This window comes from Diceros bicornis, chromosome 28 (assembly GCF_020826845.1).
Source record: "Diceros bicornis minor isolate mBicDic1 chromosome 28, mDicBic1.mat.cur, whole genome shotgun sequence".
Lineage (NCBI taxonomy): Eukaryota > Metazoa > Chordata > Mammalia > Perissodactyla > Rhinocerotidae > Diceros > Diceros bicornis.
Window position 1 is genome coordinate 33603206 of NC_080767.1, and position 17697 is coordinate 33620902.

The 17697-nt window shown below is 43.8% G+C and overlaps 1 protein-coding gene across 2 annotated transcripts; it reads left to right on the top strand.

The window, feature by feature from the left end:
* Positions 1–690: 690 nt before the first annotated feature.
* On the top strand, positions 691–17258 carry RABEPK (Rab9 effector protein with kelch motifs). Of its 2 annotated transcripts, none has more exons than XM_058524039.1 (8): positions 691–715; positions 1931–1989; positions 4769–4926; positions 8517–8669; positions 11178–11339; positions 14434–14583; positions 16305–16454; positions 16724–17258. In XM_058524039.1, the coding sequence occupies exons 2-8, from the start codon at positions 1937–1939 to the stop codon at positions 17008–17010; spliced, it is 1113 nt and encodes a 370-aa protein (XP_058380022.1). In that variant the 5' UTR covers positions 691–715; positions 1931–1936; the 3' UTR covers positions 17011–17258. The 2 variants fall into 2 exon arrangements, with proteins under 2 accessions (XP_058380022.1, XP_058380021.1); XM_058524038.1 differs by lacking the exon at positions 691–715 and adding an exon at positions 777–1123.
* The last annotated feature ends 439 nt before the right edge of the window (positions 17259–17697 follow it).

The window sequence follows — 17697 nt, forward strand, 5'->3', positions numbered from 1 at the left end:
TCATGTATTCCTCATCACCTTGTGACAACAATCTTATTAGCTCCATTTTACAGACAGACGCCCAGAGAAAAGTAACTTCCTCAAGAGTAGATACTCATGGATGAACTTTTTATTCCTTGCACTTTTTACAAATGTATCTGGTTATTGCTTTTTCTGTTTAATCTCTCTCTCGAGTTAGATGGTAAACTCCAGGAGGCCAGGGGCCATGTCTGTCTGGTTCAGCATAGTGCCTGCCATAGTTACAAACACTAATTATGGGATGTCAGCTGTTTAAGGCGCCAAAGCTTGAACTGGCCTCAAGACTTCGCAGGGAGATTTCACACCGAGGAAAGCATCCTTAAGTCTCCCTTTCAGAAACCATTTCTAACACCCGCTGGAACTGAAAATATCCTAGCCCCTTTAGGACAGCCCAGCCGTAGGAGTAACTTGGGTCCCCTAAGTGGACGCCCAACCCCTGGCATCTCGCTTGCAGTCGTTTCCAAGTAGCCCTGGCTTACTTACTCCGCCAGGGAGAGACGGCCCGGCCTGTCAGGTTCCGAGAAACGCGCAGACCGACAACACCCCAGACCCGGAGGGCCCCGCCCCGGCCGTGAGGCGAGGAGCAGGGGAGCGGTTGGCCGCCGCGCTCTTCCGGGGTCTCGGGGCGGGGCGAGGGCCAAGACCCGCCCCCATTGGGGGCGGAGCCACGGCCCGGGACTGGCCTGAGCCGCCGCAGGTAATGCGGTCTCCGGACCTAGGGCCCCAGGGTCGGACGCGGTGCCGGGCGGGGGCGGCCGCTTCTTTAGGGGGATGGGCCCAGGCCCAGTGGAAAGCGCTGGGGAGGGCGTCCTCGGACTCCAGCTGGGCCACTTGGACGGCAAGGAGCCAGTCTACTCTCTCCCGACCCTGGCTCCTGTCCCCTTTCGCTGCCACGCGGGGTTGGGACTGGGGGATGGGACTGGCAGGGGCGGCTGTAGGACGTCCCCGTCCATGCGAAGTTTACCCCCGTTGAGCTCTGGGCTTTGAGAACAGCCGTCAGTGGCTAGGCTGAAGGTTGGGTTTATGCATTCATCTCTCAGAAATCTCATCCATTTTCTTTCTTCATTCGCTCCTCCCTCACGTCTACTCTATGCCAGGCCCATTGGTAGGTTCTCTGAATGAATCCAGCAGGCCCAGCTCTCTTGTAATTTAGTCGAGTGGAATTTAGTCTAGAATCTGGTCTAGAGACTGTTAAATAGATAATTACCTTCAAGGTGATCCCTGCAATGATGGTGGCTTGATAGATATCTTCAAAGGGAGAAGGAAGTAACGGGGATGTAAGTGGAAAGCAACAAATCAGGGAAGGTTTTACTGAGGAGGGGACATTTGAACAGGGTTTTGGAGGTTGACTAGGAGTTTGCTAGTTGACAGGAAGGGAAAGGACTTTTCAGGTAGGAGAAACAGCACAGGATGCAAGTTATGAAATGGCCTGCCACATTAAAGGAACAACAAATGTAGCAAGAACAGCTCAATATAGCAAGAAATTGTGGAGGTGGTTCCTGAAAAGAATGTTGAGACCAGAAGGCTTTGAATGCCATGCTGAGGCCAGGATTTATCCTAGAGTTCAGTATTTCTTAAACTTTTAAATTATTTTATCTTTTGATAAACATAAACATCTTATGACCTCTGAAAATTTATTTTGATATTATATGCCCCTTCCCATGAAAATCACAGACATAAGAAAACTTTGGCTAAAAAGCTTCTGTAATTGTGTTAAGAAAGCTGTGTTACATTTGCCTCCCAAATATGTTTATATCAAAAGGTTGGTAATGCTTATTCAAATTAATCAGTCCCTAGAAATTGGTACATCAGCAGGAGAGGTTTTAAAGAGGAGAGTGACTTCATTTCTTCTGTGTTTCAGGTAAAAGATAATCGTGAATGTCTATAAACTGCCTTTCTTTCTCATGCATAGGACACCATGAAGCAGCTGCCAGTCTTGGAGCCTGGAGACAAGCCCAGGAAAGCAACATGGTCTGTAAGGAGGGATTCAGACAGAGAAAAACATGAGTTTTTGTTTCATTTATAAGTAGTTTACTAACATATTTGATCATAAATGAAAAAGAGTAGAGATGAAACTGTCTGCGGTTTCTGGTAATTAGACTCAAACTGTCTGAGAAGGTCTTCAGAGGAAAGATAGTGGGACAATAATGATCACAGAGCAGATGTTGATTTTATTAAAATCCATTTACCAGGAAGTGTAAGGCACTGACCATCTGGCATCCTCAGCTCCAACGCTGTGTCTTCCCCCACGCTCTGACTCATTTTTAAGATTTTCAGGGAATTGGATTTGAATTAAACTGGCTTCCCTGTCTCTTGGCTGCTTGCTCAACCAACCCTTCATTCAGCAACTAACACCTGCCTGACAGGGGCAGCTGCTGTGTGGGTGCTGCAGGTACAAAGGTGAATCGTCTCAGTGCTCAGTGTAGTGGGGGCTACACACTAAGCAGGTGATGCTTATGCAGTGTGATCAGTGCTGAAGCAGGGCTCACAGAAGGCTGTAGAGAGGAAGCTCTGCTTCTGCAGGACCTCGGAGGAGAGTCTCTGTTCTGGCCTTCCTGCGTCCACTCTTGCTTTCTGCCCAACAGAAATCTGATCACGACATTCTCTTGTTTAAAACCTTTTGTGGGGCCGGCCCTATGGCTTAGCGGTTAAGTGCACGCGCTCTGCTACTGGCGGCCCAGGCGCACACTGACCCACCGCTTCTCCGGCCATGCTGAGGCGGCATCCCACACATAGCAACTAGGAGGATGTGCAATTATGACATATAACTATCCATTGGGGCTTTAGGGGAAAAAAGGAGGAGGATTGGCAATAGATGTTAGCTCAGAGCCGGTCTTCCTCAGCAAAAAGAGGAGGATTAGCATGGATGTTAGCTCAGGGCTCATCTTCCTCACAAAAAAAAAAAAAAAAGAAAAAACCTTTTGTGCCTCTCTGTTGGTCTTAGGATACAAACCAGAATCCTTAAAATGGCCCACTGAGCCCTGCATGATCTGTCCCTGCCTGTCTTTCCAACCTCAAATCCCCTTCTCATCCTTTGTTCTCTTTCTCTTCCTTGCATGCCTTGCACTGTGCCACTCAAGAACTGTATATGCTGGTCCCTCTACCTGGAGCAATTTTGCCCTCTCTCCATATTTTATCCCTCTCTGCCCAGCTAACTTCTACTCATACTTCAGATCTCAGTTCAAATGGAAGCCTTTTCTGACCATCCTCCCTCCCCCATCTCTCCCCACAGGGTTAGATCCCCCTATGATATGTTCTCCTATTATGTATCTTGTGTATATCCCATACTCCTTTATAGCACAATTGAAATGAAATAGATATTTGTGAAATTATCAGTTTCATGTTTCTCTTCCCAACTAGTCTGTCAGGGCTATGAAGGCAGGGACTTTTTTTGTCTTATTCCCCATGTATCTGGATGGCTCTGTGCTCTTGGGTAAGTTATTTAACCCTTCTAAGCCTTGGGTCCTCAGTTGTAAGGCTCAGATGATGACAATAGTACTGTCCTCAAAGGGGTTTTGTGCAGATTAAGTGAAACGAGGGTTGTAATGAAGTTAGCAGCATGCATGGTACATTGTGAGTAATTATTCAGGTGGTGATGAGATATGTGAATCTGGACATCAGAAGAGAGATCTGGAAAGAAATAGAGATTTGGAAATCACTGATGAATATATCGATGGATGGTAATTGAAGCCATCAGTACAGATAAAATTGATCAGGTAAGCAGATGTAGACTGAGGAGAAGAGGAGAGAATCTGAGGATACTGAGGGTTAGGAGAAGGCTGGCAGAAAAGGAGTCAGAGAAGGGAATGGAAAGAGCGGCCAAAACGTGAGTAGAGAACCAGAAGGAAGGGATGTGGGGAAGCCAGGTAAGGAAAAAGGTACAAGGAGGAGGGAGGAGTCAGGAGCACCAAATGCCAGAGAGGTCCAATAAGACAGGGTCTGAAAAACAGCCATGGAATTTTCTCTTCTAAACAGGAAGCTTGAAGTATGTTTTCTCAGTCAGCATTCAGAACAACTTTAGCGAGTGGAATAAATGGATCTTGTATTTGATTTTTCAAAGTCCTAGCTTTGGCTTCCATCAGTCGAGCTTTGTGAGTGATCTGGAAACACTCTTAAAATCAATAAGTTCTGGAGACTGGTACTTGACAGAGGGAAGCATCCCTGGATAGTGGCAAGAGCGTTGGGGCTGTAGGTTCCCGTGTGATTGCACATAAAGCTCCAGCCGCCATTTACTGCATCCTTCCCTGCCCTGTTACAAGACTTCATCTCACTCTTCACAGGTAGGAACTATTGCAGTCCCCGCTTTACAAATGAGGAAGGTAAGGTTCAGAAAGGTTAAGTGACTTCCAAAAGGTCACACATCTAGAAAGCACCTGAACTGGAACTTGAACCAGGTCTGTCTGAATTCACAAACCATGCTCATAACTACCATCCTGTGCCAGGACCCACCATCGAACGTTTCTGGGTGTCCGTTTCCCTGTCTACCCAATGGGGACAGTTACTAGCCCAGTGCATCTCCACTAGGTTAATGGGAGATGAAAGTAGTGACAGAATTGGAAAGTCAAAGGTTGTGTGCAAATGGAAGGTACTGTTATTAATCAGGGAAATGTTGCTTTGCTGGATACAATTTAAAGTGTCTATGTATGTATAAGACCCTTCATTCTGGTGACAATTTCTTGAAGAATGGAAAGAACACACTGCTGCATTTATTCTCTGCTTCGGCCTCCTGAATACATCCTCCCTTTGGCAGGTACACCTTGACCCCCCCTGGAGACAGCCCCTGTGCTCGGGTTGGCCACAGCTGCTCGTATTTACCCCCAATTGGTGACACCAAGAGAGGGAAGGTCTTCATTGTCGGGGGAGCAGATCCAAACAGGAGCTTCTCCGATGTGCATACCATGGATCTGGGTAAGACCAGCAGCCGTGGAACACGTGCCCTGTGGCCAGAGCAGGGCTTTGTGCGGCCGGCCTTGACCAGAGCATTGCTAAGAACACCAGTTCACACCAGACACAGGGTTTTCCTCTAAGAACATGAATGTCACTGAAAGGTCCCTAAGGTCTCAGCAGACCCTTGGAACACATCTGCCCAACCAATACCTCTCGTTTTTGGGGGGAAGAGTTTATATGGAGCCCTGGACATCCAGCCATTCATTCATCAGATATTCCTCTGGGAGACATTGATGACTTCACCTCCTCTGCCATCCACATATCCAGTGAATCACCAAGTCCTAATAGCTCTATCTTCATCCACGTCTGTCCGTTTCCACTACTTCTACTGTAGTCCAAGCATTACTATCTCTCAACTGGATATTACAACAGCCTCCTCTCTGTTTCCCTGCTTCCAAGTTTACCGCCCTGTACAGTGCATCATTCATACCCAGCCAGAGAATATTGTCTAAAATACAAATCTGACCACATTACTCTGGCATTTGAGGCCTTTCCCAACTTCATTTCTTGGCTCTCCCAAACCCACGTATGCTACACTGAGTATCCTTCAGTTCCTTGAACACATCTTGAACTCTGGTCTCTAAGCCTTGGCACATATTGTTCCCTCTACTTGGAAGGCTCTTCCCTTTCCTTATCATCTAGGTTTCAGATTCCAGATTAAGTGTCACTTCCATCAGGAAGCTTTCCCTGATCATTTGAACTAGTTTAGGCACTACCACTCTTCTGTTTTTCTTCTCTACTCTTGTGTTTCCTCTCAACGCTAATCTCAATACTTCACTTCTGGCCACCAACTGTGGGAGGGTTTTTCCCCACCCCAAGCAATTCTGCAACACCAGCTGGGTGTCCTACAACTCAATTCAGTTCTGAGAAGATCTACCTGGAGTTAGGATCAGATCCCACAGGTTAAGGGCTCAGTCCCACAAGCCCCCCACCCCACTTCAGACACCAATCACAAGTCCAGGCTGTTACCTGTGCTTCTGACCTGCCAATGATAAATCGGAGGTTCCCGTGACCCCCTCCTCAGGTTCCATTAATTTGCTAGAGTGGCTCACAGAACTCAGGAAAACAGTTTACTTACTAAATCATCTGTTTATTATAAAAGAATGTAACTCAGGAAAAGCCAAATGGAAGAGATGCATAGGGCAAGGTATGGGGAAGGGGCACAGAGCTTCCATGCCCTTTCCAGGTGTACCACCCTTCCAGCACCTTCCTGTGTACACCAACCTGGAAGCTCTTCAAACTCCTCCTTTTGAGTTTTTATGGAGGTTCCTTTACATACACATAATTGATGAAATCATTGGCCATTGGTGATTGATTCAATCTGCAGCCCCCTCTTCCCTCCCCAGAGAGGGGGGGGCTGGGGGTTGGGGTTGACAGTTCCAACCCTCAAATCTTGTGGTTGGTTCACCTTGCAACCAGCTCTTATTCTTAGGGAATTTCCAAAAGTCACCTTATTAACATAAACTCAGGTGTGATTGATGGGCTTGTTACAAAAGACACTTTTATCAATCTTCTCTCTTAGGAAATTCCAAGGCTTTTATTAGGAGCTCTGTGCCTGAAACTGATGAAGACCAAATATATATTTCTTAATATAAATCACAATGTCACAGCCACCCTCTGTATTTCCATAGTATCCTGTACTTTCCCATCCTTTTCCCCCTTCACAGCCCTTATCACATGTGATTGTTTCTTGTCTGTCATCCCCACAAGAGTATAAACTCCTTGGAAACAGGGAACATGGTTATATTGCTCATCATTGTATCTGCAGCCACCACCACAGCACCTGGTACAGAGTAGGTGCTTTATGAGTATTTGGATGGATGAATGAATGAATGAATGAATGGATGAACCAACAGTGACAACTATGTACTGTACACAATGGCAGAAGAAAACTGGTGACGCACATACGTGTTTTGTTTGGTCCGTGTAACATTGCTGTTAGTGTTTTTTTGTGTGTGAGGAAGATCAGCCCTGTGCTAACATCTGCTAGTCCTCCTCTTTTTCCTGAGGAAAACTGGCCCTGAGCTAACATCCCTGCTGATCTTCCTCCACTGTATGTGGGACGCCGCCACAGCATGGCCTGACAAGCGGTTCATTGGTGCGCGCCTGGGATCTGAACCCAGGCCACCAGCAGCAGAGCATGTGCACTTAACCGCTATGCCACGGGGCTGGCCCCTGCTGTTATTGTTTTAAGCTAAGTTGTTCACCAACCAAATGTACAAGAGTCTACATATAAAAATTGAAATGATTTGGGGGCCAGCCCGGTGGTGCAGCGGTTAAGTGCGCGTGCTCTGCTGCAGCGGCCCAGGGTTTGCAGGTTCGGATCCCGAGCGCACACTGATGCACTGCTTGTCAGGCCATGCTGTGGCGGAGTCCCATATAAAGTGGAGGAGGATGGGCACAGATGTTAGCCCAGGGCCAATCTTCCTCAGCAAAAAGGAGGATGATGGGCATCGGACGTTAGCTCAGGGCTGATCTTCCTCACCAAAAAAAAAAAAATTGAAATGATTTGGCTTCTCTTGATAATTTTGGAAGATCTGACATCAAGAGGCCTATATGTCTACATGGCAACAGTTGTTTGAAGCCGAGCTGTATTAATGGGGCTCTCATGCTCCAATTTGCCGCATTCCCTCCACTCCTGTGTAGACATTTGAATTTCTACACCCTGCAGTGGGAAATCAAAGGTAAATGAAATCTGTTCCACCTCTCAAGAAGCTCACTGTCTAGCTCAGTTACATCTTTGTTGTGACCTGTTACTAGCTTTGTGACTCTGGCTAACGCATTTAAACCATCTGGGCTTTGGTGTCCTATAAAATGGGGATAACTTGCTTCACTTGCCAGTTGTAATGATCTAACAAGATATTGCCTGTGAAGGTCTTATGGAAGTGGCTCACTAACTAAAATAACTAAAAGGTTAGGTATTATTATTCTGTGACCTTGTTTTAGCAAGAAATCATTTAGTTGCAGGTAATAGAAACTGTCTTAAACCAGCAAAAAAAAAGGAAGAATCCAAGGGCAGGAAATACAGCCTGGCCTCAGGAGAGAGTGGAAGCAGAAATTGGAAAGCTGTCAAAAACCATCTACTACCTCTCTCACGTTCTCTGGGAAGATCTGCTTCTTTATGTGGATGTTTCATTCTTCTCCATACTTTGGCTTTCTCTGCTCCTCCCCACATGGCAGAAGAGGGCCACTCAAATCCGGAAACCTGTTTGAATTCCAAATTTTGGGGAGGGAGGATCTGATTGGCCCATTTTGGGTCAAGTGTCTACCTTTGACCCAATCAGCTAAGGCTAGAACGTCAAGGTGTTGCAGTACAAACAAATCCTCTGGGATCAACCCCTGGGGTTGGGAGAGTGGGGACAGTTTCTGTAGAAGATTTATGGACTAGGCAGGTGGCCCCTAAGTGCCTGCTATAGAGCTCTCTGGAGGCTGACTACATTCCATTCAAGTGATCTGATGGGTTTTGACCCTCTTTTCTTCACTACCCTGCCCTATGTCTGTCAATATCAGCAGTTGGCAGTGATCCAGGAACTGGGTGAAATGTTTTCTAGGAACACACCGGTGGGATTTGGCCACCTCAGAGGGCCTCTTGCCTCGGTATGAGCATGCCAGCTTCGTTCCCTCCTGCACACCTCACAGCATCTGGGTGTTTGGAGGTGCCGACCAGTCAGGAAACCGCAATTGCCTGCAAGTTCTGAATCCTGGTAAGTAGCCAAAGGTTATTTTATTTACCAAAATAAATAAATAAATCCAATTCCAATTCCTGTACCAAAACCCATTTGGATTGTACTGAATAATCTAACTTTGCTGACCTCATAGAAAATAGGAATTTTAACTTCTAGCAGAATCTGAAAATAACATAATTATGTTTTGTTCTCCTGGTAACATGTACAATGATCAACTTCTCAAAAGCCAAAGCTAGAAGAGACTTCAGAGAACAGCTATGCCAAGTGGGCAGGTCCAGTGAGGGGAAGTGACTTTCCTAAAGTCACCAGGGAGTCAGTGATGGAGCCAGGCTAGAACGCAAGTCACCTAGATCAGGGAGTCTCAAATGGGGGCGATTGTGCCCCCAGAGGGGACATTTGTTCATGTCTGGAAACATTTTTAGTTATCATAACTCGGAGCCGGGAGGTTGCTACTGACATCTAGTGGGTAGAGGCTGGAGATGCTGCTACACATCCGGTAATGCACAAGACAGCCCCCACAATAAAGAATTATCTGGTCTAAAATGTCAATAGTGCCAAAGTTCAGAAACCCTGACCTAGATCCTCCTAGTATGTTTCTTGTAGCCAAAAAGTGCAAAGTTCCTAGCTTTCACTGGCAGCTTTATCACAGAGGAAGCAGTTTGGGAACATCACTACTGAGAGGATTCTGCTGAACCACACCTGGGAGGTGGTCTTGTCTTTTTGTCAGTTAAAAAAGTTGTTTTGTTTTTTTGTTTTTCTCTTTTTAAATATAATTTATATTCATTGTAAAATATTTGAAAAGTGTGAATAAGTGGATAAAAGCCATCCACAATCCTATGACAGTGAGGCCATTATAACATTTCTGTGTACTTCCTTTCTGTCTTCTCTCTGCATTTTTATAAGCCTGAGATCATACTGTTTCACCACTAAACTATTCTGCCTTTTTCCTTTTAATTTCATAATTACTGCAGAAATGGTTTCCTATTAACAATGCTTTGTTAACATCATTTTTAATGGCTGCATAATACTCCATTTTATGACCATAATTTAGGTTGTTTTCAGATTTTTGGGGTTGTAAATAACAGAGCAGTGACAATTTGTTCAGAAGTCATTGACTGTATTTCAAATTATTTTCTTAGAATTCATGCCCAGAAATAAAAAGACTATAAGTAAAACATTGTGAACCTTAAGGCTTTTGATACATGCTACCCAGTTGCTCTCCAGAAAGATTTTTCCAACTTATCCTCTCTCCAGCTGTGCTTAATAATTCTTGTTTCACTCCTGACTGGCATTGAATTTATCATTTTATGATTTTTATTTATTTATTTATTTTTCCCCCAAAGCCCCAGTAGATAGTTGTATGTCATAGTTGCACATCCTTCTAGTTGCTGTATGTGGGACGTGGCCTCAGCATGGCTGGAGAAGCGGTGCTTTGGTGCGCGCCTGGGATCCAAACCCGGGCCGCCAGCAGCGGAGCGCGCGCACTTAACCACTAAGCCACGGGGCCGGCCTGAATTTATCATTTTAAACACTGCTAATTTGATGGGCAAAAAAACCCTTTTATCTAATTGTTTAAATATGCATTTTGTTAATTTCTAGTAACCTGGACTTTTTTCACATGACAGTCAACTCTTGCCCAGTTCCCCTTATCAACAGTATATTTATTTGCACAACAGTTGGTCTTCTCTGTCACTTTGGGATAATAATAGTTCCTACCTTGTTAAGTTTGGCAAGGATTTGAATTAACTCAATATCTGGTACATAGTTAATGCTCAATAATTGTTTTAGTGGTTGACGTAGCTGTGATTTGGCAGATGGAACACTGACATCTATAAAACTCATGCTTCATTCTAAAAACCAAGAAGCTTCTACACACTTATTCAGGAGGTGAAATTTTATTCTCAAGTCAGAAGAGTGGAAAATACATAGATCTTGGTGTTACTGAAACAGAATTTGAATCCCAACTAGCCATTTACTAGCCATGTCACCTTAACTGAGTGACTTCATCTGTCTCTGCTTCAATTCCCATATCTGTAAAATGGGGAAACTAATATTTCTTTGGTACTTACTTTTAGTAGGGACTATTATTAATACTACTGAAACAGTAATAACATTGTCTACTTTCTTTTAATGACCACGTATCCTGGGAATTTGGCACATTCAGTCTCTGGCATCTCGTAGGAATGAATTTAGCAGATGTTAGGCTCCTCTGAATGGGCATGGGCAGAGAAGTCTGCAAAGTGGAAGAGGGTTCAGAGAGGGTGTTTGAAGGCCTCCAGAAACAAATTGACCTCATTCTTAATTGCACTCGTGGCTTTTCAATCTTGGAGATTTGGGTGTATCTGGGCAAATTCTAAGTATCACCCTCTACCCCTCCTTGACTTTGGTGGCATGAAATCCCTGCCTAGACCTATGCTCTCCCCCCTTGGGGATTGGGATTTGAAAGGTGAGCCTGCCCAGCCCCAGAGTCAAGGTCAGAGGGCCCTCAGCATGGGTGTTCAGATGCCCGCCTTTTCTTTGGACCAGAAACCAGGACCTGGGCCACGCCAGAGGTGACCAGCCCCCCACCGTCCCCGAGAACATTCCACACATCAGCAGCAGCCATTGGAAACCAGCTGTATGTCTTTGGAGGTGGAGAGAGAGGTGCCCAGCCCGTACAGGATGTGAAGCTGCATGTGTTTGACGCAAGTATGGACTGGTGGGCACCTCAGGGCTGCCATTTACCTGGTCAGGGCCACCCTGGCCTGCAGCTTACCTCATGTAAGAAGCAGAGGTTAGAAAATGATACCCTGGCTGAGTGCGTCACTTCTAGACGTCTTCAGTACATCCCTTAGCTGATATCTTCTTCCCACACAAAATTGCATTTTAAAAGGTATAAATGACAATTTAAGAATTTGAACAAGATAGTTTATAACATAAAAAAGTAAAAGTTTCCCATTTAGCCTTTTCTTCCCACTCCCCAGACAGAAGTAAAGACTGTTAGCAGTTCCTAATGTCTCCTTCCAGACTTTCCTATGCATTTGTAAATCATGCATACGTGTGTATATGAACATGTATGAATTTTCTATTAATTTTGAAATTATATGAAAACTTAAAAAGTTCACATGGAATCAAATTATAGATACTGGTCTGCAGCTTACTTTTGCAGGGGTAAGGGTAGATCTTAGTAGTTGAAAGCATGAACTTTGAAGCCACATGACCTGGACTCAGGACCAGATCTGACGTATACTTTCTGTATTACCTTAGACTAGTTACTTAATCTCTCTAGGCCTTAGTTTGTTGATCTGTAAAATAGAAATAGTAGTCGTGCCTACCACGGAGTTGGAAAGATTAAATGAGATAATGTGATATAGTGCGTAGCACAGTGTCTGGCACATAGGAAGCTCCTAATGAATATTAACCATATTTTTTTTTATTCGAAACCAGACTTTTGGTGGTGAACACGATGCAGTCTATACAGAAGCCGAAATATAATGATGTACACCTGAAATTTACACAATGTTATAAACCAATGTGACCTCAATAAAAATAAAATAAAATAAAAATAAAAAAATACCAGATCCCACTACAGATCAACTGAATCAGAAACTGCATTTTAACAAGATCCGCAAGTGATTTCTACACACGTTAAAGCTTGAGCAGCACAATCAAGTATGAAATTGAGAAAACTAATAATCTAAATAAATAAATATATACAACACTCTGGAGGTTTTTTTTAAAAATTATTTTATTGAGGTCACATTGGTTTATAACAGTGTGTAAATTTCAGGTGTACATCATCATATTCCAGCTTCTGTATAGACTGCATCGTGTTCACCACCAATAGTCTAGTTTCCATCCATCACCATACACGTGTGCCCCCCTTACCCCTTTCGCTCCTCCCCCTTCCCCTCTGGTAACCACCAATCTGTTCTCGTTATCTATGTGTTTGTTTATCTTGCAACACTATGGAGTTAAAAAAAATTATTTATGCATTTAATCACACATCGTGGATGTCTTTCTAAGTCAGTACCAATTTCCTTGCAAAGTGTATCCTGTGGGTATCCCTTATTCAGTCAGTCATTTTCTGACTGATTGACTTTTTGCGGGCAGTGTTCCGGTGAACGTATACGTTAATTTTTGTACACGTTACAAACATTTATATGGAATAGATGTTGAGAAGTGGAGTTACTGGGTCAAAAATGGTATGGATATTTAAAATTTGAATCTTGCCAAATTGTTGTCTAAGGACCATTTATTTACATTTCTTCCTCTTACTAGTGGGCATTTATGAATCACACTTCACAAGTAGCATCTGACAAAAATAATTTTCACGTGTGTTTTTCAGGAAAGATGTAGCCTTTGTTGAGAAAATGCAGTAAGAAAAATGTCAAACTTACAAAGTAAAATTGGAAGAATTAAGACACATCACAGTATGACTTTTCTTGTTCCAGAAGGAATGGGCTTTGTGATTCTTCTAAAGCAGTTTTTAAAATTTTATATAATATAGGTTTTGAATATTTAAGACTCTAAGGAAGAAGAAAAAATATATATGTATGTATATGTATGTATACTATATGTATATATAAAATACTGTCCCCCCCAAATTAACATCTTAGTGAACTTCCCATCTTTTTTTTAGATAGCAGAGATAATTCTATATGTAATATTTGTCTCCTGTATTTTTCACTTAAGCATTTCACCTGTAATCACAAAGTCTTTGGTGCTTAGTAAATGCATAGTATTCTTTCATGACCAGCCATAACTCAACCCTTTACCCGTTGATGGACTTACACTATTTCCAATTCTTCTGTATTACAAACAATGCTGTGATGAACATATTTGTGCATAAACCTTTTCAGATTGTTTCAAATTCTATTCCTGGGAACACTGGGGGCTCCTTGAACAACATGCAGGCATGCCACAAATGGTAATTCAAAGATAAATTGTTTGGCAGGCCTTTGTCTCAGATCATCTTTGCAGCACTCCTCTAAGACTTTTCTGGTATGTCGAAATGATTAATGAATTTTCCAGAATTCTATACATGTATAACTTTGAAGATATGAAGGTGAAACACATCTGCACTGTTAGGATCATAACCATATTGATAACCCTCATGTACTGAGTACTTTCTCTGCTTGTGCTTTATGTATATTATCTCATTTAATCCATATTTCAACCCTGAGAAGTAGGTATTGTCAGGTATTGTCTTTATCCCCATTTTACAGCTGTAGAAACTGAGGCTTAGAGAATTAACTGACGCAAGGCCACGCGTTTCACCTGTGTGGTGAAATCAGCTGAAATAACCTGGTTTTAACACCAAATCCCATGTTTTAACCATTATCCCACACTGCCACTTCAGGGAGCCCTGCTTACTTTTAAAATAGTCTATTCCCCACCCCCATCCCCCCACCAACTCTTCCGGCAAATCACCTAAGAATGTTGTCTTGAGAAAAGAAGACTTTGAAGGGCTGTCACAGAAGAAGCAGACTCATTCTTTTTAACTCTGGGGAAGTTCTAGATTGAAGCCTACAGGAGGTCTTTTTTAATTCAAAGCAAGGAATGGTTTCCTAATGCCCAGCAGAGGGGGCAGGCATGTTAGGTAATGAATTCTCCAGCCCTGGGAGTGTCCAAGCAGAGGCTGTACAGGCTGTAGAGGGAGGGAGGCCTCCACTGGGTTGGCAAGTTGGAGTCACTTTCTGCTTGGAGCAGCTCTGCTTGCTGGGAAGTGAGGCTTGAGTGTATTTCTCATGTTCTTGCCTCGTAGCTTTGTCATATGATGTCAATGAATTTACTTTTCTAGACACTCTGACCTGGTCACAGCCAGAGACACTTGGAAAACCTCCATCCCCCAGGCATGGTCATGTGATGGTGGCAGTAGGGACAAAGCTCTTCATCCATGGAGGCTTGGCAGGGGACAAATTTTATGATGATCTCCATTGCATTGATATAAGTAAGTAGGGTGGAGGGCATGAGGGCTTGTCTGCTTAAAATTAAATGTGCTTTGATAAAATATAGACTTGCTCTTAGGCGTGGGTAACTTGATCAGACAGCAGAATCTTCACTAGATTCTGTCAAATGTGGCCTGAATAATAATAAATAACAATAAAAACAATCATTTCCTGAGTGTTCGCTGTGTACCCATCCGTTAATTATCTCTTATCCTTCTAACAACTCTGCTCTTTCATTAAAATTCATTATGGTTTGTGTTCCTCAACTGGATTTCTTTCAGGCATTAGCCATTAACCCCATGCCCATGAGGGGCATGGATAACTTCTAGAGTGTGTCTGGAGGTGGGCAACCAGAACCATCATGCTAAAGATTAAAAACACTGGTTAGAGGAAAGTTAGGGAGAACGTGAGAATTGTCTTTAAGTGTCTAAAGGGCTGACATTCCCTAGAGAGCCTGGACTCATTCTGGGTCATTCTTTCAGCCTGTGAGCTCCTTTAGGGCAAGGATTTTGTCTCTTTTGTTCCCCAGTGTAATTTCCAGCACTTAGCACAGTGTCTGGCAGATCGAGAGTGATGAGTGGATATCTGTTGATGAGTAGACAGGTGAACAAATGAACATGTCCTGAGTTGCTCCAGACTACAAGAATTGGAACAGTGGGCAGAAGGCATAAGAACTGCAGTGCAGTGTATCGGCCTACCCTGCCAAACAATGAGTTCTCTGGCTTGGTGACATCTGAAGCCAGGTGACACTGAGTGGGATTCCTGCATTGGCTAGGACATTTGGCTGGATGGTGATTCTCCCTTCCAACACTGAGATGCTGGAACCCTGCCTTGAACTGACAGATGGAAAATATCTTCACGGAAGCATTCCTTGCAGGCAGTCAAATGGGGTTTTAATGCTTATTTTTAGAAAGAAAGTCATTTTCTCTTGTGCTGAGCAACTACTTCCTGGCGACTTTTCCTCCTTTCTTGCCCAGGTAGTTCTCTCAACCTAAAATCCAGTGATATCCTTCCTGGCTCACTTAAATGTTTGTTTGAAAAGATGCAAATATCCCTGCAAAAATACTTAGGGAGTAGGTGCTGAGGCAGCACATTACAGTATAGAGAACACAGGTTTTGGCATCAGACCTAAGTACAATTCTAGCTCTGCCACTGGCTAGCTGTGGGGTCTCCGACAAGTCTCTTTCCCTCTCTAATCCTGTTTCCTCACCTGTAAGAAGGAGGGTAGGCAGAAGTAATAGCAATTTCATAGGGCTGTGATGAGAATTAAGTAAGCAAGGTATTTAGTGTCTAGCCAGCATTCAAAGTTGCTTTCTGAGGAACTGTTGGTATTTAAAACATGCATACATGCGCGTGCGTGCACACACACACACACAGAAACTCACCTACTTCTGGGCTCCAAAATAGTTAATGGTGATGGTCACCAAAGATAATATTCTTCAGTGTGAAGACCACTGAAATCAGAATCACCTGGGATGCTCGTTAACGCTATAGATTCCTGAGCCCCTCCTAGATTCCTGAGCCCCTCCTTCCCTCACTGGACTACCCAGAGTGTCAAGCACCCCCAAGTAATTTTTATGCACACTAAACCTTGCTGTTACCTCTCAGAGCTCTTAGTGAATGACGCTCAGTGATTGGTTTGCAAACTGCAGGAGTCTGACAGGTAAGTTTGAAACCACAGTCTAGGCCACGTTGTGCTCAAACACTTTCTTTCTCTTGGCAGGTGACATGAAGTGGCAGAAGCTAAGTCCCACTGGGACAGCTCCCACAGGCTGTGCTGCCCACTCAGCTGTGGCTGTGGGGAAACACTTGTATGTCTTCGGAGGGATGACTCCCACAGGAGCACTGGACACCATGTACCAATACCACACAGGTGAGGTGTTCACGGTGGGTCTTAAACAAGTGTCACCATTCTTTGAAAAGTGTCACAGTGCTTTGGTTTTCCAGTTTGGTCCCTCTAAGTCTAAATCCAAAGGGATGAAAACCAAACTTTTAGGGAATGTCATCATCAAAGCAGTTAACACTGCCATTAGATGTTTTCTCCTTTTATTTCCTGTTTCTGTTAGGGCTCAGGTGATACAGCAAATCACTGAGCATTTCTGGACATTTCCTAACAGAGCCTTTTTTTTCCCCCCAACATAGAAAAGCAGCATTGGACCTTGCTTAAATTTGATACTTTTCTACCCGCCGGACGATTGGACCATTCCATGTGTATCATTCCATGGCCAGGGACTTCTGAGAAAGAAGATTCAAATTCTGTCACTCTCAACTGTGATGCTGAGAAAGGGGACTCCACTGACAAGACAGTGACCCAAGGCGGTGACTCACACGAGGAGAGTCAGACTGACACACTGCTCTGCTTCGTGTTTGGTGGGATGAATACAGAAGGGGAAATCTATGATGACTGCGTTGTGACTGTAGTTGACTAATAAACCCCACATTTGTGATTTTTAAATGTCAAATGAAACCTTAGCTGTTTTATACCTCCAAATTATTTTCTGTACTATGTATCCCTCTTGCTCTTATCTACTTTTGGTAGGTGAAGAAATGAACTGGATAGCCCACTGCAAAATCCTCTATTATATAAAGGGTCTTACCAGCAATACAACCTAGGTAAGTGTGATTGGTTGTTACAAAAACAAATCACAAAAATGTTGCGGAATCATAATTGCTAGATAAGCTGTAGAAATCGTGGAATTCACTGGCTGAAGTCTTTTTAATATTCAGTAGCTGCTCCTCAAAAAGAGGTGCAGACTGTTGGCATTTGGGAGAGCCATTGGGGAAAGGGATGAAGACTGGCCCTTGTCTTTTGCAACTACCCCCTAAGCCCACTGCACAGAGCACTGCAGGTCATTTTTAACATTTGTATTGAACTTGGCCTGAAGACCCTCTGTATTACACTCCAGGCCTGTCCAAATGCTTCTGGAGCAATGCAGTAGAGGTCCAGGCCAGAGCAGAACATGCTGTCAGTTTCCAGTTCTGCCACAGTTAGCAAATTAACCTTTCAGCCGCATGCCCATCTATAAAGTATTCTTGGGCAGTAGTGGATTTCATGTTAGTATGATCGATCAAGGCCAGGCTCTCTGGTGCTCATTATTCATCTAGACTGTCCCTTT

What these genes read in the sequence shown, in the direction of transcription:
- RABEPK (XM_058524038.1), top strand. An exon ending in CCTGCAAGTTCTGAATCCTG is followed by an intron (nt 8,670 to 11,177) that starts GTAAGTAGCCAA and finishes TCTTTGGACCAG; the next exon opens with AAACCAGGACCTGGGCCACG. An exon ending in TCTCCATTGCATTGATATAA is followed by an intron (nt 14,584 to 16,304) that starts GTAAGTAGGGTG and finishes TTCTCTTGGCAG; the next exon opens with GTGACATGAAGTGGCAGAAG.